The sequence below is a fragment of the Alosa pseudoharengus genome, unplaced genomic scaffold, assembly GCF_046254945.1.
Source record: "Alosa pseudoharengus isolate Yale_2024_CS ecotype anadromous, Long Island Sound unplaced genomic scaffold, YU_APseudo_1.1 YU_APseudo_1.1_scf_15, whole genome shotgun sequence".
NCBI lineage: Eukaryota > Metazoa > Chordata > Actinopteri > Clupeiformes > Clupeidae > Alosa > Alosa pseudoharengus.
Genome location: NW_027468620.1, coordinates 6,919,712 through 6,943,541, shown reverse-complemented (window position 1 = coordinate 6,943,541; position 23,830 = coordinate 6,919,712). Strand labels below are relative to the sequence as shown.

The 23,830-nt window shown below is 43.1% G+C and overlaps 1 protein-coding gene and 1 long non-coding RNA gene across 2 annotated transcripts; both read right to left on the bottom strand.

Annotated features, from left to right (window-relative positions):
* Positions 1-3,462: 3,462 nt before the first annotated feature.
* On the bottom strand, positions 3,463-5,654 carry LOC143124834 (uncharacterized). Its single transcript, XR_012987106.1, has 3 exons — positions 5,524-5,654; positions 5,214-5,268; positions 3,463-3,625 (listed from the first exon to the last, which is right to left on the bottom strand). It is a non-coding gene; the product is annotated as an uncharacterized LOC143124834 (long non-coding RNA).
* A 619-nt stretch (positions 5,655-6,273) lies between these two features.
* Positions 6,274-22,249, bottom strand: col9a1b (collagen, type IX, alpha 1b). Its single transcript, XM_076286447.1, has 22 exons — positions 22,025-22,249; positions 21,355-21,438; positions 20,790-20,810; positions 20,261-20,323; positions 20,008-20,043; positions 19,842-19,904; positions 17,870-17,923; positions 17,189-17,224; positions 14,815-14,871; positions 12,884-12,937; positions 12,456-12,509; positions 12,188-12,241; positions 10,233-10,286; positions 10,061-10,114; positions 9,896-9,949; positions 9,745-9,798; positions 8,756-8,800; positions 8,336-8,389; positions 8,180-8,233; positions 7,952-8,005; positions 6,530-6,565; positions 6,274-6,360 (listed from the first exon to the last, which is right to left on the bottom strand). Exons 2-22 carry the CDS (start codon positions 21,421-21,423, stop codon positions 6,274-6,276), a joined length of 1,107 nt encoding a protein of 368 aa, XP_076142562.1. The 5' UTR covers positions 21,424-21,438; positions 22,025-22,249.
* Between the last annotated feature and the right edge of the window lie 1,581 nt (positions 22,250-23,830).

Here is a 23,830-nt window from a genome sequence, read left to right as displayed (position 1 = left end):
AGGTCCCAAAAATGTCAATTTTCAACAATCCCTGTAATATATTTTTTTCTCTGAAGTTTGATGTGTGCTTCAAATATAATTAATTAAATCATGGATTATTTTGAATGTCCAAGTCTGTATTGGATTAATACGTAATATCTCTATAAATTGCTTGATCATTCTTCTATTTGTCCAACCTCAGTCTAACTGTAATGAAATAAAAATAGTAATGAACTGTAATGAAATAAAATTGATTTTTTTTTTACACAGTGAAGCATGCATGTCACTGTTTTCATGACTAACCCAGTACAATGACACTAAATAAAACTGCTGGTGATTTAAACTGAAAAAGAACTTAAAGTTATTTCCCCTTTTTCATGCTTCCTTCTGATCAGAGAATTGAAATGTTACAGATGTGACATTTGATATGCTTAAATCATTCAAGATCTATTAATTCTCACCACCGTCTTCATTGAAAACATTGTGTGTTCAATACCTACTGGATATTTCAAATGTTTGATTTGTGTGTCCTATATAAAAAAAAATGCTCTCAACTGTGGAAGGACAAATGTGGATTTCATTTTAGTGCAACCACATATGATTTCACTCAAGAGTTATAAAGAAAACTTTAAGAACAGGCTGAGACCTAGCTTTATTTGGAATCGAACAATTCATATAAAACACTTGTATCTCCGTGATATCTGTACAAACTTCAATGTCATCCTTACATAATACCTAGGTAAAATAAATAGAAATACTGTGCATCATCTGGCTGCTTGGCACACTGGCGTTAGCCCCACTTTGAGCTCTTTAAGGGGAAATCCTTCGACACCCGCTACCAAATCCAGGTAAAGCAGGAGTAACATCTTCCACCGCCCTCCGAAGAGCAGAACATTGCACCATATCTAATCCACAGTCATTTACAGATTTACTGTACAACGGAATGGACGGCCAAAGTGAATGGTTCTATTAAAGTCCCTTCTCCCTGTTTATTTGAAAGTGAAATAAAAGTCATATCCTTTGCCACAATCACTGTACAGACGGATAACAGCACAAGCGCTTTCAGCAGGTTTATCTTTTGCTCATTATGGTACAGAATAGGTTGGTACATTGAAAAATTAGATGGCACCTGTATTTGTTTACTACTTCCTTCTCTTGAGGGAAATGTTTGTGATTTATGATCTAAGGTAAGTAGTAGTTTTACCATGGGTGGAAACCATGGGTAGAGAAGTTGAATATTGTCCACAGAGAAACATCCCGTGAGTTTCAGATTGCGTTATGGAGATGGAAGAGTGCTGACAACATAGGCAGAGGGGTTTGAAAATATTTTTTTTTGGGGGGGGGGGGGGGGAATCCTTTCAAAACTGGAAAAAATACAAAAAAGGAAAACAACCAAGATGTCAAGTTTGAACCAAACAAAAAAAAAGGACACAAAACAATACAATAATGACCACATTTGAAATCAGATATTTGACCAATATGACTCTGGTGATGTCTCTACAACTGAAATGGAGCCCTCCATGTGATGTTCCCAGGCCCTGACTGGCACAGAACATTCTCACACTGGTCTACTGGCGCTGACAGGTTTGCAGTCCCCGTCTGTTTTTCTGGCTTTCAAACGTGCCGTGAGAATGTTGTGTGCTTCCTCGGGGAGTTGTCCATTACGTTAGTCTCTTCTCCTCTGCTTCAGCCCCAGCTGTGCTAGTGCCCCCTAGTGGCCTAGTTGTCGTTTGGCCCCTTCATGTTGGTGTCCAGGACGGCTGACCCAGCCGGGAGGTTGCAGGCAGAAGGGTCACAGTAGCCGTTAGGGCCGGCAGAACCAGGAGGCCCAGGGACACCGGGCTGACCGTGGATACCAGGTGGACCTCTGGCGCCATCACGCCCGTCCTTGCCATAGCCGGGCTTACCTGGCTCACCTGAAATGAGAAATAAGTCACAGGTGAGATGTGCACAATCTGCCGGTAATCTCTTCCTCCCTGCCCCCATTCTCTCTCTCTCTCTCTCTCTCTCTCTCTCTCTCTCTCTCTCTTACAGCATATTGAGAACACCATACTGAGATTACAAATCAGGAGGTCCTAAAATAAGCCTGTTCGACACTAATCGATACTGACTTCTAATATCATTTAGAAGGCATACATCCTGTTCTAACGATTAAGAGGCTTCAAAATTCAAAAAATAATCATATTATCTCGTCACAGCTGAGAAAATGAAGAGGGGAAGGGAGAGACGCAGAGCTAGGCGCATATAAATTGCCTATTCTGGTTTGGCCACAACTGAGCTCTCCTGTGGGGGGACAGAGAATGGAGTCGGCCCCGGTGCTGTCCCTAGATTCCACCTGCCCCCCACCTCTGCGGCCGCACTGCCACAGTAGGTCCCCACCTGGACATTAACTGGAAATGAAGGCTGCACGGCTTTGTGGCATGGCACAGCGGGAGAGGCGGATAAATGATTCATGGCGGTGTCCCGCCACGGACGAACGGAGACCACTCGCCCCACGCCGCCTCTGCCCGTAATACACGTCCATCCCTTCACATTTGAGCCACGCACAGGGAATATGTGCCGCCGTTTACTCGGCTGATTTCTATACCAACCCAGCTCTCCAACACACACACACACACACACACACACACCGCGGTGCGTTCTCACTTCCACTTATAACTCTGGTGTCCTTTATCTCTGTGGCACCCCGCCACCCGTCTCCAAACATTCTAATTCCCTTCCTGAGGCTACTGACAGGACTTTGCTTCGCTCACATGCTCCGTGGAGCCCAGCTTAATGGGTCTGTTTTCAATTGAATAGCAGGCACAAAGTGGCCTCCCTGGAGAGCGACTGTAGGCATTTCATTCATCAGGAACACTGGCCTGGAACTGCCACTCTCAGTCAAGCCTCTCCTATCTCACTGCCAGTCTGTGGCATGTACTGTATGTAAACGTCAGGAAAATGTCCGCAAAGTTGTCTCAGAAGTATATCAAAAGGTTAACTGACAAAGCGGATTCACTACGTGATGTTATGTGACCAAGGGGGCTACGACATGTCTGTCTGTCCATCTTTGTCCATCTGATTGGGTTTGTATGACTCCTTACCTGGTAGTCCAGGAGGTCCTGGCATGCCTTTGGGTCCTCGCGCTGTGGGTCCTCGGTCACCTCTGTCTCCCAACTCACCTGAACCAGACACAAAATCATTAGAGCCCAGCCATCGCTCCAAAGCCCTATCTCACAGTAAAGGGCAGTGTTTTCCACAGGGGAGTAGGAAACACATTATTAGATGAACAGTTGCCCTATACTAACCCCAGTTAACTCCATCCTAAAGGCTTTACATCACATATCATCCTATGCTGTAAAAACAGATCCCAAGTTGTTGAAGAGTCAAATTAGTCTTATTATTATAGTCTTATTATTATGTAAACAATGCACAACGTAAATGTATAGAACAATTCTGTTTATGCGGAGAGTCAAACCTTTCGGTCCTTTGCGTCCCATAAGTCCAGGAGGGCCTTTCAAGCCAGGGAGACCTCTTGCTCCTGCCTGCCCAGGGAAGCCACTGTCTCCTGGGGGACCAGGGGGACCTGGGGGTCCTGGACGACCAGGAAGGCCTGCTGCTCCTGACTCTGGCCTTCTAAGACTGGCTGCCAACTGTGCCAACTGCTCTGGAGTTTGGAAAGAGACAATGATAGGCTCAGCATGTGCTGTGGAAACGCTGCAATGATAATGTGCTTTCATACACAAAACATGGAGTTATAGCGTACTCATTGTTTGAAGAGAACATTCAGACTCAGGTTCAATAATCATTACATATAAGGACACATTGGTTTTCGTGGCACTGTTGATTTATGATATTCATAGAAAAGAAACCATATACAAAATGTGGGGATGGGTTTTCTATTGGGATCAAATGGACTATTTGGAATGGGATGCATCCCTCCACTTGACCAGTCACTTGAATGTCCTCACAATACATCTACTCAACTAACCTCACTAATGTCAACTAGCCATAGCCCTCAAAATTCTTCCTAAAATCTTATAAGATAGATAGATAGATAGTCTTTATTGTCCCATAGGGATAATCATTTCCACACATTTACCATTACATGTTCCATGGCACAGATAATCCATATAAAAAAACATTTAACATGTAACTCATATGTCACATCCACCCATGTGACATATATCCCATCCATACAGCACAAGCATGACATACTGTATAACAAGTAACATATAATCCTCCCTTTGTAAAGTAAAGTGACTGGAATGTAGCGGACACTTTTATCCAACGTGACATGGCACATTTATGCATTTGTCAACATGCAATCAGGATTCAAACCCATACAAACAACTGTGATGCTTCACCAGGATCCTCTGTGGACTCCCTGTAGCACACACACCAATATGATGTCACTTCTGTAAGATGGAATCAAAACGAAATGATGGGGCACTCAGTGGCTCCTATAATTGTTGTTGGATGGGAATCTGCCTTTGCTTCCATGCTTGTTGACATGTTTACTAAATGAATAAATACGCTTGAAAATGTACTTGAAAATGAAAGTAAATATTGCTTGTGTAGAGTACCAGCATCAGTAAGCCATGAAAAATTCACTCAACTCTGGTAGTGTTGCAGCATTGGTTCCTCCCTTAAATCAGAAAATCCTGATCATCCATGCATTGTTCATTTATCACTTCTAGTTACACTGAAGTAAATCTATTCATGGTTTAACAACATTTTCCACAGTTTTTTCCACAGTGCTATGCTACACTGCTTGTCAGTGAAGTTCACTTCGAAGTCTCTCAATGAATATTCATGCTTGGCTGAATTTGGTAGGATTTTCTTTCCTTTTCTCTTTCCTCTTCCTTTTTTGCACCCAGCCAGAAAGTGCAACTCTGCTGAAGGCCAAATACATTTTTCAGGAGAGCGTGGTGATGAAAAAGTCATGAATCACACTGAAGTGGCAGCCAGTCGGTAGAGAACCAGATCTGAGACCACAACTTCAACTTCAAATCTTTTTAAAAGTGTTTTTGAAGATCACGCTGGGAGTCTGATGGCCTGTCTCATCCTGCAAATAAACAAAAAAACAAGATGCGAGCACCCCCTCTCCTCACCCCCCCCCCCCCCCCCCCCCCCCCCATCCTGATTGGCCACCGGTCATCTTGTTGTGGGGCACTTAAGGGGAGACATCAAATACAGGGCAAATCATTAAAGGAAACATCACACATTGTGTGTAATGGAGATCTGAGCCTTACCCTGCATAACTCTCATGCAGACTTGTCGGATTTGTTGATCACTTGGCTCTTTGCCCTGCAAGTAGAAGGGAAGTTTTTACTTAACGTCTGCACAAATGTATTGTATTGTGAAACTGTATAGTTTACAAAGCAATCATAGATAGCAGATAGTCAAATACTGAATAGTTTACAAATAGACAGCAAGGTAGCACACTAAGAAAGGAAATGTGGTTGCTTTGCTTTCTAAAGGATTACACCATACTCCAACTGACAACTGACAAAGTGATAAGTCTGCTTGCTGTGTCTGTTGCCCAAACAAAGTGGCACCTACTGCTGGCCCCTGGGACCCGCGAGGTCCTGGTGATCCCCTGTCTCCCTGCATGCCGCGCGGTCCTGGCGTACCGGCAGGCCCCTGGATGCCAGGCTGCCCGCGGGCACCCTCTGCACCCCTGTTCCCTGGCTCTCCTGGGTTTCCAGTCTGTAATGAGAGATGGCGCAAAATCAATTCGGTCTGAATGGCCTACACAGCCAAAGACATGACAGGATTAGTGAAGGAAACAAGCTGGGATCATGCAAGCTCAATTTGGACTCCCATCAACCAACCACAAGCAAAAGATTTAGGTAAAGGAGAGTGTGAGTTCAGTTCCAAAACTGAAGGTGGCAAAGAGGAAGAAATAGATAGAAGCCACATCGACATTAAAGATCGTGAGAGGAAACGGACTGATGGATGAATAAATCTGTCTGAGGGTAAAGAGAGGAAATGTACAAATGTGTGAAGGTGGATGCCTTGAGATTTAATTGACATTAATTAATGATGCTCTCTTAGGTGAGTATTGATGTATTACAGCGGGGGAAGGTCTGAGAGACATGACCAGCTTGTAGAGAAGTCAGCAATGAAATGAATAAATTCAGATTTGCAAAACTAACCGCTCCTTTAGGTCCTGGTTCTCCTGTCTCGCCCTGTAATTGAGGCAAAATAAGAGCCATTTAGAGAGAGGCAGAGGTGAGAATACTCCTGCAGAAAACGACTGCCTGGAATGGATCAATCTGGAGTTGAGTCGGCTATGTCCAATCTACATCTCTAGTGCATCTGATGCCATATAAATGAGCCAAAGCTCCTTACGAGGTCTCCTTTGTCTCCTGGGGTTCCCTCCGCTCCTTGTTGTCCCTGGAAGTGAGATTTGGAAAAGTGTTGGGCACAAGAAGAGTAGCAGATTCTCGAGTCAGACCATGGACTATGGTCTTGTTACATGTGGTGTAGCATCTATGCCAACAAGACTGCAATAATGAATGAACCATCATCTATTATGTTGGAGAGAAACAGACTCAGGCCATACCTGCTCTCCCTTCGGGCCAGGCTCGCCACCCTCGCCCTGTAAGATTCAACAGCACACTCAAAGGTTAATACAATACAATTTACAATACAAACAATAAATGGAAATAAATGTGTTTGATTAGCCAGTGTCATTGTAAAGTTTAAAAAGGCAATGTTAAAATTCAATGTAACTGATATTGTTACTGAATAAGATATTGAGACAATGAGAAACTGGAAGGTCCAGAGAGATGTACAGGGGAAGCTATTTTAACATGAGAGGCATGGTACAAATCTACAACAAGAATCAAGGTATTCTCTTACTCTGTCCCCTTTCACTCCAGGGAGACCAGGAGGTCCGGGAAGTCCTGGCAAGCCGAGATCACCTTTGGGCCCCTAAAGTTCAATGAAAGGAAATTGATATATCCAATATGCAATGAACAGGAACAAATTCAACCCATTGTTTTTTTTTTATCTTTGTTTCCTTGATTTTGTTTTAGGTGAGTTGTGGGAGTGTGTGTGTGTGTGTGTGTGTGTGTGTGTGTGTGTGTGTGTGTGTGTGTGTGTGTGTGTGTGTGTGTGTCTCATCTCCCCACTGTGGTGTGTACCTTTGATCTGTGCTCGGCTGTGTGTGGAATGCTGGGGAAACAGAGGGCTCTTTGAGAGGGGCTACCTCACAGAGAAACTCTCCCCTTACTGTGAAAATAGCTCTTCCATGGGATCTCATTCGGCCCTATTCTCTGGGGAATTCCTGCTTAGCCTGCCTGGGCCTCTACCTCCAACAGAGTATTCCTGTGCTTGTTCTCTGTGCTCCACCCGTGATTACTCTCTGCCTCCCATTATTCTTTTATCATTCCCCTTGTTTTATTTTATTCTCTTTTTATCTTTTGACCTTAGTTGTTTTTTTGTTGTTGTTTTTTGTCGCGTGATGGCTCCTATCTTTTGAACTATGTGGATCAGTGGGGAGAAGGCTTAGCTTTCATGTACAAATGAATTGTGGCCCTCTGATAGAAGTCACCTATCATTTGAGGCACGCATTGTCTGTTGGCTTGAGCTTCCTGGTGATAAGAGAAGACGTGGGAGCTTTTCCAAATCAACTAGTTTAACTCTGTGACTACGTTTCCTCTGCGGCTAAAGCTCATTCTTTTATTGTTGCTCTCAGAGAGTCCTGAGTCACAATGACATCCTGCTATGGTGTAATCCTTAACTGGATATCATGTATAGACAGGTAAAACATGGAGGTAAGACCCCACAAACTTCTTTTTACACTGTGAACAAAAATTAACCGTAGGGCATTAATTATTCCTGACACTTAAGCATGTGTTGATGTGTGGTTTTCGTGAGCTTCGTTTTCAAGGTGTTTGTGTAATTTGTCATCATCTGTCAGCAGCACACACACACACACACACACACACACACACACATACAGAAGCTAGCTGTCACTTACTCTGGCACCTAGTTTTCCAGCTGGCCCATCAGGTCCCTGCTCTCCTCGATCACCCTGTGTGACACACACACACACACACACACACACACACACGGTGAGAAAGCGACGACCAGAATAGAAATAGCATCATTTCCATTAGGACAGCTGTTCCTCAAACAGGTGCCAGCGCGGCCCAGAAATGTAATTAAATGATAACGTTTCATGGCAGGAAATGAAAGTAAAACATACTGGCTCTCCAATGGGTCCGATCGGGCCGAGCTCTCCTTGTTCTCCTCGCTCGCCCTGGAAGAAGGTAAAAGAGACAATGGCAGTGTAATGGCGTGCGAACACCGTAAGCGTGCCGTTATTGGTGACGAATGACCAGCTAAGGGCTTATCTACTCACTTGTTTGCCGGCAGAGCCCATTGTCCCGAGGAAACCAGGGTCTCCAGAGCTGCCCTGTGGAATAAAAGCAATTGTGTGGGTTTCTTTTCTCTCTCTTCAATCACAAGAGTATTTATATGGAAATACCTGCAGAAAGTGCTTTCTTAAAAGGTCAGATTGAGTTTGTTCCCAGAGGTTTTAATTCATAACATTTGTGTCTTTGTGTCTATGTTGTAATGAATGCTAATAGAGAATTCATGAAAACCACCCTAAAGATATCAGTCAAAGAAGAATAAGTTTTAAACTAAGTTTTCTACACCATCAACTGTTTTATGAAACAGCATAAACTATGACATAGCGCAGCCACCCCCGTACCAAGGCAGGATGCAGCCCATTAGACTTTGATTTGAGTCTGTAAACATCTTACAGTGCAACACTCACCTTCTCTCCACCCATGCCCTTGGGTCCAGGTATGCCAGGTAAACCCTACAGAAGGGGAAACAACAAACAGCTCACGTTCAACTGTTTCCCTCCTACTCCTGCACACAACAACATTGTTTAGCAGCATCCCACCACTTCACAGAGATCAAAGCAGACCTCTTTGACGACGCCTCGAAAAAAGCCTTTGAAGGCTTGCACCTAGGTGCAGGCTAAAAGTTCACCGTTTCACTATCCCACACAAACAGGAAAGGAGAAAAAAAGTAAAAAGCTCAGGAACACTTTCCTGTACGCTGTTTGGAGCATGTCGGTATATATTTCATTTTAAACGCAAGGTATTTGCTCATTTTGTTTGCTAGAAATGTTATGTTGTTCATTTGCAACATCATCCTGTGCCAGCAAAGTGGGTACCTGTCAAGAGGGGCTTAGCACATGTTCTAGTCTCCAGCAGACATCACTCAGAAACCACCACTTGCGTACCACTCGAGAACTCAAATGCATCATGTTTTCTCAGAAGTCTACTGTTCATTGCATTTTCCTGCTTTGATGAGGGTTTGCTGAATAAAATGTGTGTTGTGGAGGGGGACAATTCAGAGAAGCTGTTGGATGTCATTCAAGGACACAGCCTATAAGGTAACTCCAGCGTGACTGGGGAGAAATATGTTTCCTACATTCCTTTGAGGCTGTGCCTTCATGAATTGTATATAAACAAAAACAGTCTGCCCCCATAGCAATCAACTACTCGCTTTTCATGTCTAAATGCACTGCAGAATCACATTGATTCATAGTGGCACTATAAAGTAACATTCATATGCAGATATGATGCTGTTTTTGGAAGACAGGGTCCTCAGTGCTGCTGGGATGTGTATAATCCTACAATCATAATTCTGCTGAGTAATATATACGCATAACACACAATTGAGCAGGAATCAAACACTCCACCTATGTCTCATGCAACACCATTGCTGAGGAAGAACACCTGTCATACTTACAGGAAGTCCCTGGAGCCCGACCTCGCCAGGAGAACCAGGTTTACCTGAGCTGCCCTGCACAATGAAACAGATGGAGTGAGACGTCTGAGGTTCACATCCCGGCTTCACACATAGAGAATAACTGCATGTGGTGCATTAATGAGATTCCTACCTTTGAACCTGGCATACCAGGAATGCCCTCACGGCCATCCACGCCAGGCAGGCCCTAGAAGAAAAGATGACCAGCATTACAGGAGAAAAACAGAACTATTGCGGTGACAACAAGACTCTGGTGAGATATTAGCAAACTATCACATTAAGAGAACATTAGACTTACGGAATCACCCTTTGGTCCTGGAAGGCCAGTGATGCCCCTTGAACCTTGACCACCCTGGAGTGCAATGAGAGCAGAAAGTTAAGCCACCGAAAAAAAATCACCCTGCGTGTAAAGAACAGTCAACTACAGTATGTATAACTGAAGGAACTGGTGCTTAATGATGAGGTCTTACTTGCTCTCCCTTGGGACCCCTCTCACCCATCACTCCTCTCTGGCCCATGTCACCCTAAAATGAAAACAATCGTTGTTATATACAGAGTATACCGTATATACCATACATTATCATAAATATAACATATATTTTTGTATACATAAATACACGTAACATTTAACCAAAACAATTATTTTATACTCTTTTCTCCTCCATTATTTTATGACTATATGATTTACTATATGATCCTGCAAATGTTTCTGCAAATATTTTGCTGCTAACTTATGTTCAACCAAGGCAAAGCCCTGTCACTTAGCCTAGAAATCTAGACGCACCCTAGCGGCGGCAAATTCATTTGCTCAGCCTGTACGTCTAGCATCGAACCATAGGAATTTCTATTGGCTTAACACCGTGGATGTTCTCCAATCACAGCGCTCTATTTCGTTAGAGAGTCTTAAGGCGGGCTTAACAGGATAACGACAGTCCTGTGACGGTGAACAACAAGGAAGGTGGCTATGGCGAACGAAGAGCGGTTGTTTGAATCGGCGTTGGCGTCAACTTTGGAGGAGTTGGACTTGTGCTTTTCTTTGAACGTTGAGCAACACAATGCACTTAAGTCATTCCTTTCTAAGAAGAATGTGTTTGCCATTTTGCCTACCGGATACGGATATGGTCGTAGCGCTGGCCTATTGCATGCCTAGGCAGTTTGAAAGACAATTCTCTGCCCGCCCCTTGGATTAAGCGAGGTGAATGATTCGATGCCAGACTATACATCTCAATCAGTGTTGCACGGTCTACCCGAAATTAAGCGGTCGCCCGCGGATGACCGCGGTCACCCGCGGTTATGAGTCATAAACAAAATATTTTAATGATATTCGGGTCATTTGCGGGCGGGTCAGTTAAAATCCATTTAATATATATTTTCTACAAATAAGCCTACTTAAAATATCACGAGAAGGCTAGCATCAATACAGTAAAGGATCAATACAGTAAAGTCAACAGTAGCAACAAGCAAGACGCGAGTTAAAATAATAAAGACACCCCTTCAGGAAAAGCGATATAGGCTATGGGAAATATTGGGAAAAGTTGTTAAAGAAGATGACAGTAGTACAAGTTATGGTCTAGGCCTACTTCTTGTGAAGCCATTTAAAAGTATGACAGCCAAAACGGGCAGCCTGCAGGAATAAATGTTATGGCACAGACTACACAGCCATATCTACCGGTATGTATAGGTTCGCGCATGCATAAAAGTTACCTTAGTTCGTTGTGTTTGTGACTTTAAACAGTGGACGTAGTAAAGCTTTGTGCTTCATTCAGCATTATAAACCAGTTCTTGCGCTAACGTTTTGACCAGCAATGTATCTTGCCTACCTTGCCTCACCATTTCTGTTTTCGAAAGAAAGATGTATGTCCATGGCCTTCAAATCTTATCCTGTTCTAATCCTTGGTGGTTGCGTGCGTGCTTGCGCTCTTATTCTCATTCTCTCCTGCGCAAACATTATGTCCTGCATGCCTACCGCGTGTAGTTCTACTGCATAAAGTTTCGCAAATACATTCGTTTGTTTTACAGAAATGGCCTACTGTAACACTGCATGCAGGCTATAACCAAAAGCACACATTTTGTAAATAAGCGGGTCGGATCGCGGGTCGGGTATAATTTTGTCCTAATTAATATTCGCGGTCCGAGTTGCTGTCGGGTTGATTAAAATATCGGGCGACCGCGGGCCGCTTGTGACCAAACCCGCGCAACACTGATCTCAATGATATAGGATGGCCCCGCCAGGCTACCTGTCACTAGCATTCTAAAAAATAATGTCACTGTTTCTGACTGAGACACCAACGGCTCAGTTCCAAAACATGGATTAAACAGCCCTAGGCCTTTGACTTCCCCATCCGGGAAACAGCCCTCAAGTGCTTCTGAGGATTATTTTGTGCCTGAGAGTCACTTTCTGGTTAATCTGGCGCGTGGAACTTACAGTGGCCCCCTGGACGCCCTGCGATCCTGGGTCTCCGTCATGGCCTCGAGCTCCCTGCAAGAAGGAGAATAATAATAGTACAAAATAAATGAATAAATAAATAAATAAAAACATTATAATGGTGTCCCCGTCCACTGGCATTAACAATAAATAAATAAACATAACAAAACGAAAGGCACAGCGCCCGAGAGCAGCCGCGGGATGCTGTTTGTCATGCTTATGCGGTGCTCCTCGGAGCCTCTGGGGTGGAAGGCACGCCGCTCCTTACCATTTCTCCTTTGGGTCCCATCATTCCCGTTGACCCCCGGATCCCTTGTGGCCCCTGCAATGAGACCGAGACAGCACAAGCTGTTAAAGGCCACCGCTGGCAGTTCCTGTTCACTACCCTCTCAGTCTGAGGGGAACCTTCAGGACAAGATGGAGTGTATCTGGCATTGCTCTGCAATCTGACAACTATTGTTAATCTGAATCCCCGCAAGCGAGATGATATATGATACTGGTATTTCAGTATCATGTTGGAAACTTAATATGTAACATTGGTTTCATGTACTTCTACAAACTACCACTGCCTCTTCCGTGACACATTCTTTCTCTATTTGTCTATGGCAGATCTTGATTCAAAGCCATTTCCAATTCTGATATGGACTCTAATCGCAGCCAAATCAATCCTGGTTGAAACAAAGCACGATGCCTCACCATAGGCCCTTGGGCTCCGACTTCACCAGATGCTCCCTGGTCTCCCTCTTCTCCCTGTGGGAATAACGATCACACATTAGCCATCCATTATCAGTGGGTGCCATCTTGACCAGTGAAGTGAGAACATTAGAGTTCCCTCTTTATCTCGTTAGTGATGGGTAATGCATTCAGGGTCCACGAGCCACTTGAACAAGAGCTGGATGTTATGGCAATAATAAACAGGCACTGATTCCCATCGCTGATTAAGTTATTCATGTGAAGTAGAGGATACCATTGTGTCCTTAGAGGAGTTCAGCTTAGCACTGAAAGCAATCTCATCCTCCATATCAGTCTGTATTATCAAAAGCAGCCAGTGTAGATATGGCCTGGCCATGGGCACTATGTGATGGTGCACTTCTCCAATTAGCCTTTTCATTGCTTAGATACTAATAGATAACCCGATGGCTATCACGCCTAGTCTATCATTTTATTCATTGAATTGACTGTAATTGCAAATAGTGATTTAAAACAAGCATGAACTGATTTGATCTGCATGAAGCATGGACCGATCTGATTTTTCCATTAAAGGAAGTGGGAAGGAAAATGGTTCAATGTATTCAGTGAGCATGTACTGTCACTGACATTACAGCATGCAGTGCATTTGCACATTAGCCATGCCACTTACATAGTTAACAATCACATGAATCATGCCTATATATCAGTGGCTCTCAAAGAGTGGGGAGTAGAGACATGACCTGGTGCGCGATGAACAATTTGTCTTTTTTAATCTTGATTAATGCCTTTGTTTTTTTTACACTGAATATCACATAACATTCAAAACAAAATAGCCACACAAACACAGGAGATATAAACAGGCCTACAAATAAATTAGATTAGATCCAAGGGACCGAGATGGGAAATGTAACATGGAACCACAATGCAAAACTAATATTTTAATGTTACTGTTTTGCTGGGGTGAGGAGGTCAGGTGGGGCTGGAAAATTCCCCACCTCCAAATTGGGGAATGACAGAAAACATACTCAGTACCACTGATTTATATGAAAGTTTACAGGACAATGAATGTTTTAGAAGTGAATAATATGCTTCTTGGGAGCTGATTCCATGCACAGCACGTGTGCTACAAAGCCAAACATAATGCTGTTGTGGAATGGTGGGCAAAGTGCAGAGTTTGTCAAAAAGTAAAGTTCTTGTGCATGAACTATATCTATCGTGTGGCATGTGGAAGCACTGAGCCAAATCATCAGTGTTTGAGTTTTAATGTCTTGCATATGGTGTTACATTAACAATTTTGCCCAGTTACCAAATAAGCTTTAGTTAGACTTAAAACTTTGCATTTGGACCATCATTCCAATAATGCCCATAATGCCCTAATGCCAGAGCCAGCTCTGCACTTGCCCTGTGTCCTTGTTTTCCAGGCTCCTCGACAGAAATCACAGTGTGTGTGTGTGTGTGTGTGTGTGTGTGTGTGTGTGTGTGTGTGTGTGTGTGTGCGCGTGCGTGCGTGCGTGCGTGCGTGTGTGTGTGTGTGTGTGCGTGTGTGTCTAATGTAACCCAATTTAATTCAAATAAGGGCCCATAATCTCAGAGCCAGCTCTGCACTTGCCTTGTGTCCTTGTTTTCCAGGTTCCCCAGCCTCACCCTTCACACCTTTGTGACCCTGTAGAAAATAGCAAGCACTTGATACGGTACAAACAAGCATGCTGAACAAGCATGATATACCACTGTGGGCATCAGACATACAGCTGAGGGTCAAAGAGTGAAACCTGAAACACAGTTACCGTAAATATGACCTCTTACAAGCATGAGCACAAGTAGAACATTTTACAAGTGCCAGAGAACATTTACATTATGCAAATGTATCTTAACTATGCAAACCGCAGCAACACATAACTTGAGATGTCTGCTGTGCATCATCGGGGGATTAAACTGACCTTCATCCCTGGAAGGCCTGGGTGGCCAGGTGCTCCAGGTGGGCAGGCATTGGCGCACTGCAGGACGGAAAACAAAGAACATTTCAGAACAATTTCTGAATACACCTATATGAAGTCTGAGCCCCACACAGTATTCCTACTGAAATGTTTCACTGTTACAACGCTGTTGGCTGAACCACCATTATGGTGCATTAGGATACACTGAATGAACTGCATGCATCCGTCAATACATTGTATTTAAAAATCAAAACATGTCTCTGCCTAAATCTGGTTTCTGCATCAACCAAATGAAGGCTCATTAATATTGCATTTAGATATTTATCTATTTAACTTTTCTTCAAATATATTAGCATTTTAATGAACACAGAAATACTGTCTTAATAACCCCCACTGGATGTCTAAACACTTTACACAGAAAATGTTAATTTAAGTTAACTTTAATTAAAGAGTCTCTTCATTCTATTGTAATGTTTTAAATGGCCTGCCCTGCAGGTAAAACACATCCCATTTAGACATTGGTCTTGGGATGTCAATAGTAGGCTACTTTTCTGCACTCCCTGGTAACCCTTAAGAAGCACCATAAGCTATACATGGCATCTGCTCTTGCTTCATATCTATAAGAGTGCATAGATCTTGTAATAATTCCATAGTTCTTACCAACTCCATTGTGCCACCCAACGCACCAGCTGCTCCCTAAAAACAAAGAAAATGTTGTTTTTTATCATCCAATGTGGCAAAATCACACAGTTATGGTCATGAGCAGACTACAAACAGCCCCTATTAAGTGGCAAAATTCTAAATCCCAGCTATTTTAAGCACATGTTTTGAGAAAACAAAAATCCCATTTCACCACAGTAATCACCTCAAACGCATGCATGAACCTGGAGACTAGAATACAAGTGTAAATGGCAAACACTGCTGCCATGCACACAGCGATGACACTGTTTCTTTCAGACATGCTGTGAAATCCCTGAAAGGTCAAGGAAGGGTCATCTTGTCAGGGCACAGGGTAAATACTCACTCTGGGTCCAGTAGGTCCCCTGGGTCCAGAAGGCCCTCGCACACCCATAGATCCCTAAGGTATAGCACATCACAATCGATCAATCGCAGAACAATTCACCAGAATGTATGTTAATGTCTCCAACAGAGAACAGCTCAAGACAGGCCTGTCGAGGTATATCAGTCTCTAGTTTCATTACTTCATGCAGTTAGCATTGATAATATTATGCTATAGTTTTCAATCTTATTTCAGTTCTTGCTCTATTTTCCTGGTATAGGCGATACAAAGAGACAAATGAAGCCTCCCTCACACACAATCATAGATTCTCTCAGGTCTGCACCACTAGGCAACTATGTGAACCAGGCCCAAGCATGTCAATACTTTGGAGTGGGATGACAAGCTGTATTCCCACTGCTTCAGTGGACCCGTGGTCAGTGGGCAGCCAATAAGCCTGCAGGGTAGGTCACAGATGGGGGGCAGTGGTGGCCTAGTGGCTAAAGAGCTGAACAAGCATGCAGTAGCCAAAAAAGTTCAATTCCAGGCTGCTACCATTGAGTCCTTGAGAAAGCCATTTAACCCCGAGTTACTTTGGGGAGACTGCCACTTTGGATAAAAGCATCCGCCAAATGAATAAGTAAGTAAGACTAATCACATATGAATATTCACTAATGCTTAGCTAATCAGCTAATATTTCTAAAGGATAAAAGGTAAAACAGAGGACACTCATTTCGTAATGGAAGCCTTTGTATTGGAAAAGGCTTGTTCAAGTTTGTACACCTGTGCTGGCACACATATCATCCAATGACAGGGATTAAATTGTGTCTTGAATTTGGCCAGTTAGGTCACCAGACGGGCCAACATGTCATCAGCATAACACTCCAATAGTCCTAAATTACAGTAACTGTGCACTGAATGTGTGCATTATCTGTCTGTTACTGTTAAAGGTTATGTGCATTAGCTGTATGTTACTGTTAAAGGTTATGTGCATTAGCTGTCTATACTGTATGTCCTGTGTCTTTGTCCTGATGCTGCTAGATGTTTATGTATTGGCATAGTAAAACAAAAGATGACCAGTACTTACGGGAGCTCCGATTTTGCCCAATTCACCTGGAAGGCCTCCTGGCCCTGGTGGTCCCTGTTTGAAAGCACGGTGAATGCAAGTGAGTAACTCAATGATACCATGTGACACCAATGACCCCACATACTCTGACAGTGTCAGTTTTCAATCCAGTATACTTACAGGGGGTCCATCTGGGCCAATACCCTGTGGATGACATAATTTTGAACACTTTACAATACAGTCATTATAACTATTGAACAATGATTTCATATAAAGCACAACACAGGCATTTAAATATATGTCTTTTCACTTACAGATAAGCCGCGAGGTCCAGGTTTGCCAGGTTCTCCCTGAAACAGAGCAAAATCATTGGTCAGTTTCCCATTGACCTCCACTCTCATGCAAGAGAAGTCAACCACATTTTGGGGAGCCTCACTGCTGCCCAATTTAAAGCATTACCACTGGAATGCTGACATATGTCAGAAGATCAAAGCCTCTCAGACTAAAGCCTCTGCGTGCCAGTGCAGCTGAAACCCTATTTGTGAGTGGGTAAGCCTGTTGTGATTTGTCATTACTATTTGCAGAGAGAATACATCTTAATAAGAAACATAATTAAGGCCCTTCTTGTGACACAGTATTCTACAAGATACCGTATCTTACAGGTAAAGTAATCAGGTGCTGGCTGGATCCCACCTCTGTCAGTGCACCTACGCTGCCATCCGTACACACTGGCCCACTGGTTGTTAGCTTAATAAGGGCTGATGCTGAGAGCCCTGCTACCCATGGAGATTATGGGGGTACACAGACAGGATTAAAGCTTATTGGTCACGAGGAATTGCTTTGCACAGTGTATTTCCCAGAACAGTGCCTGTGCCCGTGCCCGAGCATAGCTACCACAACAGCAGCTGCAGCAGCAGCAGACAACAGGTTGGCCGCTTGCCACCGCGGGTCTCTCAGGCAGAAAGAAGCTGAGTAGCGTCTCATTAGGCAGTCACCTTCTGTCCGGCAGGGCCGTCTGGGCCGGCGTCTCCAACAGGGCCGGTCAATCCCTGGATGAAAACAAAGAAAGATGAGGGGCGTTAACTAATTAATCATAACAAGGCGAAGATCAACCGGGGCCAGACTATCGACGTTCTGTTTCCATGCTCCTTAACAAACAAAAAAGTAGCATTCAAAGGACTGTCTCTACGGGGGGGGGGGGGGATGATTGCTGTTGCTGCATTGTGAGACTGACAGAGTAATCAGCTCTGGATTGTAACGCTATTAGATTCTCATTGAAGCTCTGCTGTGTGTAGGTCACACTGGGTATACTCCACAAGCTCAATACTCTCATTTATTAACTTTATGTGCTTAGACAACTTCATTAAATTACAGATTCAAACTAATTTGTCCATACTACTGAATTCTGGTGAATAATGCAAACAACAGCAATAATAATAATGATAATGAACAACAACAAAAACAGCAACGACAATAATGATAACAATCATCATCATTAACAACAACAATATCCAAAATAGGATAGACATCATGTGATCTGGCATGTTCTCACACTCGTACTTAGGGAGCATGGGGCATATATAATTAACATGCAGGCTCCACCCACCTACAGTAAAACTGACAGGTCATGTTCAAATAGGTCACATTTACTCTGCCCCGAGCCACTGGTAAGAGAAGCTCCAAAGTGAGATTCATATGGCTTTATTTAAAACAGTCTGGGCCCCAATTCAAATGATGGGCAAAGTGCAGTGTCAGTGAATGAGCAAAGTGTCTCATGCAGGAAGTAAAGTTATCATGTAGTCTTTAGGAGCACTGAGCTCACCCACCAATGTCTGTGCTTAGGATCTTGCTCATGGTTTTATATTATATTATAATTATCAAATTATAAATTAAGTTAAATTATAAGTTAGCAAATTGATTTTGCCTAGTTATTAAATTAACTTTAGTTAAGACTGTGGACTTTGCACATTGTCCATCATTTAAATTAGAGCCCTCGGACTCCATGCAATGGTCTTCATTAAAAGAAAAACTTAATTAATAAAGGGCCCTGATACTATAGCTGCTCATATGGTCTGGGATCCTACTGCAGGTATTTTGACAGACTTTCAAAGCCAGACTGCCTCGGACTCCTGAGACTGCTGCTGACAGACAGGCTGCATTCCAGCCCACTGTCTCAAACAAACCCCCATTCACGGCCATCATTCCACACCAGCTTGAGGATTCTCAACAGGAGGGACTCACTGACCAAAAGGGCCAGCCAAGATATACACTCACATTGTGGAGCCCAAGAGAAACACTGGGGGAAGGCAAAACACCACCTTACAGAGCGGATAAAAGGGCCTTTGGCAACACGAATTATATTACTATTCACAAGGATATAGAATATGGGGCTCTGCTGCTGCTGTTGCACTAACCAACTGCAGACCCAAGCTAAAAATATGTTGCATAAAAGATGTTATTTTTGCTTGCAAATGAAAGGATCCATGCCTGCGCTCCTCTGTTAGGCCAACTATCCAGCTCCAATGTGGACTCTTCCTCTGGTGAGGAGGCACTTAGCATCATAATGATCCTGTTTTCCTAACCCAACCCAGGCTTCCATTTTCACAAGGATCAGCATTTAATTAAGTCCAGGCTGCAGCTTTCCCCACTCAAACAAAAAGACTGTTGTCTACAAAGGGAAAACTCTTCAAGGATTCTTTACCTTAAGGTCCACCTCCAAAAATTCTCAGCATTTTTTTGACCTCCTAGAAAGAACCACCCGAGGCACATCACAATACACCTCAATACGCTCCCAGGGGAGGGGGCATCAAGTTCAATCTTGGGCCAAATTTGCAAATGAGACAATTTTGCATAATGAGCACTGACAGCTCACTGTCAGCTATCCTGGACAATTCTGTCTCAGTGGCACCATCTAGCAGCTGGAATAACAGCCAACAATCCCCCATATCACACATTCAGACTACTCACGTCAGCTCCAGGCAGCCCGGGGAGACCTGCAGAGCCTGGTTTACCGCCATCTCCATTGGGGCCCTGCAAAAGCATTGTTTGAATGGCCCAGTTAATAACGACCCAATATTGACAATACAACTGAATAGAATATGAAAGAATAATCAAAACAGGAAATGGTGCTTACAGGTGGGCCATCTTCACCATCATCCCCTCTATCCCCCTAAAATAGAAGGCATGGTTATAAACGTGCAATATTCATCCACAAAGCATTACATGAGTACCAACAATACCCTGTTTGAAGCTATAATATCATGTGTTTGGCTTTTAAAACAGGGGTGTGTCCTTTCCCCCCACATTCAGGTCATGCCCTCCGTAACTTAAGACCGAAGGATGGAGGAGCTCTATTCTTCCTTTACAAGAGGCATCAGTGAACTTACAGCAATGCCATCGATTCCAGGGACTCCGGCAGGACCTGCTGGACCAGCGGGGCCCCCATTTCTCTATTGAAAAAGAAAAGAGATTGCACATTTGTTTATCATATTGTTGTAGAATAAAGCACATGTGCTCCAGTACACATATGTATTTCAAAGCATTAGTATACATTTGTTAAGGATGTTAATTTATAAGTTAATGTCTACACTTCCAACTGGTATAGTCTATTCTGGCATAATTCGCTTCATTATTGTCTAATGCAATAATCACACACAGGTGCCTTTAAAACCCATATGCTGCTCATATGCTGCTATACTGCCACAGGTGTATGTAAGAAATAGGCTACAGAATAGTCTTTCACGCTGTCTACAACACACATCCATGCGCTGGGGCAGGTGTTTCAACATGTGCAATCTGTACAATACAATGTTATGCTGTAGAGAGACGTATGCATGACAAAGCAATCTCATTTTAACTGGACATGCAATAAAGTAAATTAGGAAAGACTAGCAATCCAAAACGCCCGAGGCTCACCTCAAATCCCGCTTCGGTTATCTGTAAGGGAATGCATACAAAGAAAGAGCAAACTTACTTGAGCGGAGCAAATCAGAATTATCCCCAACAAAAGCACCCAAAACGGCCCGCGACAATCCATGGCGCAGGCCATGGTCTTTCCCTCTGGCTAGAAAGGCGAAAAAACTCCGCTTTCTGGAATTAGTTGGGTTGCCGGACCCCCTGACGAAGCGACCCAACTAAATCCGTTTCAACACACTGAACGAAAAGAGATACCATAACTCTGAAAGGCTCATGTTTATTCATGACTCAAGGTTTGAATGGGAAGCGATTGGAGGACTGAAAGAATGTAGGAGGGTGAAAACAAAGACGAGTCATAGGGCAGATTTAAAAGATGAGCGGGAATTCTTCCATAGTTGTGGAATTCACACCGGTCGCTAAGGTTTTAAATACAACTGTAAGCTATTGTTCTTTTTCATGTCAGCAGCAATGGCATGGCGTGGCTAATAGTTCACAAGACAATGAAGCATAATCATTCAAGACATCACTAATGCAAACAAAGTTGTGAGGTGAAATTAAATCTTACCGATGCCTGCGCTGGAAGATCGTTACATGCTTCTCTTTGAGCGTGCGTAATGTCGCAGTGTATCAGCATGGATTGTAACTCAAACTGTGGAGAAAACGCAAACAATGGGTTTAAGTCATGGCTTTCTCTACTGTAGCCTACATTTAACCTAAATAGAGTGCCTCGTGGTCTGATTGCTGCTATTACTAATGAGAAATGTAACATTTTCATTTTTAACATCGTAGTGTCTATGTCATTAAAATACATCTGACCACTAACATGTGGCTTATTCATAAGGCAATTAAATAAACTCAACTTTCTTTACAGCATAATAGTGAATGCAGGGGGGAAAAGATTGTAGGCCCCGACTGTCAAGAGGGCAGTCACTCGACTGGAACTACCATGTTACAATTCCCACTTACCTGTAGAAAGGGGTTAAACCAAGCAGAGGGATTCCATTCAAAGACAGCATAGGCTATGCTGCTTTTTTTTAGTTTTCACCATAAATTTGAATCCAGATTGAGGGCTATTTATGACTCAATCATTTATATCAGGTGAAAGATCTAGGCATTTTTTACAGGCACTTACATTACAAATGAATGAGACTTATGTTCCAAGTTATGGAATTTACACATAGGCTGTGTCTGTCATATGACTGATGTATTACAAAGCAACATGCAACTCAGCTCACCGGGACAGCAATGGCGGGTCGGTCCTTCAATTTTCCAATGTGGGTAAAGCCATCCAAATTAACCTTGTTTCTTGCAAACACATTTTTGGTGTCGACAATAATGCAATCTACGGTCAAGGTCACTGAGCCCTTTTTCACCACCAGGAAGAGTTTGTGCCACTTTGAGTTAAAGAGGAACGGTAGGTTTGAGAACACGACGGTTTGTCTTCTTTTACCGATGGCTGAATAAACGAATTCCAATGACATAAGCTCTCCATTCAAATTAACAGCCAACTGTTCGTTCCCATTTAGGTCCAACATCTGCCATATATTCCAGTTTTTGTTCAGGGTCGCAGCGGTCATCCGAAAAATTGCCTGAAATGCAAATTCATCCGGCAGGCCCAAAGGATATGCTGATCTGAAATGGGAAAGGGTAGAGGCCTGTCATTAAGTAGGCCTAGACATATTCGGTGTTGTTATGTGTTAGCTGTTGTAGGTAAGATAAAGATAACTGATGACATTTCTCAGGTTTGTTTTGGTTATCATAGAAAAATGTGAATAATGTGAATTATTGTGAATCTTTTACTTCAGGACCATGGACAGGGTCAAGTACCGTTACTGAACGGTAGGCGTCGACTCATCAGAGTAAGGAAATAAATCGTGCGGGAAGTGGTCTTGGGCGTAGATTTGAAGACGTGGCCTTGAGCTTGAATGACCTGCTCTGAGAGTCATTGACCTACCTGGTGTTGATCCTAAAATTGAATTCTGGGCCTATTCTAAACGCGGCTTGTTGAGGCGTAGATCCAACCACCTTTTTGACTGTCCCGCGTCTTGCCAGTTCAGCGATGTGAAATTGTGACATTACATAAAATCCTATTAGAAACGAAACAAAACCAAAGCATCAAATCGGCACATTTCTTGTAAAGAAATGCAAAACTATTCGAGGTGGTGGTGTTTAAAACCTTAGCTTACCTGGAAATTGTGCTTCTCCGACCTGTGTTTGCGGACACATTGTCTGCTCAATTTGAACATTGCCAGCTGAGAAAGACACCCCTGCACAAAAAGAAAAACATTCAGTGTGTGTGTGTGCGTGTGTGTGTGTGTGTGTGTGCGTGCGTGCATGTGTGTGTGTGTGTAAACTACTGCAAGGTTGCTTTTGTCAACACTCAATTGCTGGGTTGCAGGAAAACCATGTTGACAGTGGGAACACTAAAATCAACCTCTGTTTGAAGAGCTGTGCTGGGCAACTTGTTGAATAAACAGTGAGTCTTAAAGCTGCGATGATAGTTTGATGCTCGGATGGGGCATGCAGGCCAATAGTAGGTATAGGCTACTATACAATTGATTGCTGACAGCCAAACGTTTCATTTGGAAAAGCAGTCCCTTCTACATTACCTACAAGCAAACAGTGAGGTATGCCTTAACTGTAAACCTCAAGATTAGAAGCTCTCGTGCATCACAATCGGAGTGAAGTTACATATTTGCACTTACGCTGTGCGTGCAGTCCAGTGCAGATACAGCGAGGAATCACGTTGCACAAAATGAATAGAAGAACTCCCCTTTGAGGAGTGGAAGAAAGAAAAGTCTTTATCACGAGAGGCTTTATTGCATTTTCTTTTAAATTACTGTAAGAATCGGTGATCTGATTGTAATTTCAAATGACTGTAAAAAGCTGTGATCTGATTGTCATCTCATGAATAAAAATGTAATCTCATGGGAAATGTTAATAGCCTACTAGAATGGGTTTGGCCTAGACTATCCTTTACAAAAAGTTTATTACATGAAATGCCTAAACATAACTTTGTCTAACAGAAATATTTTCTAGAA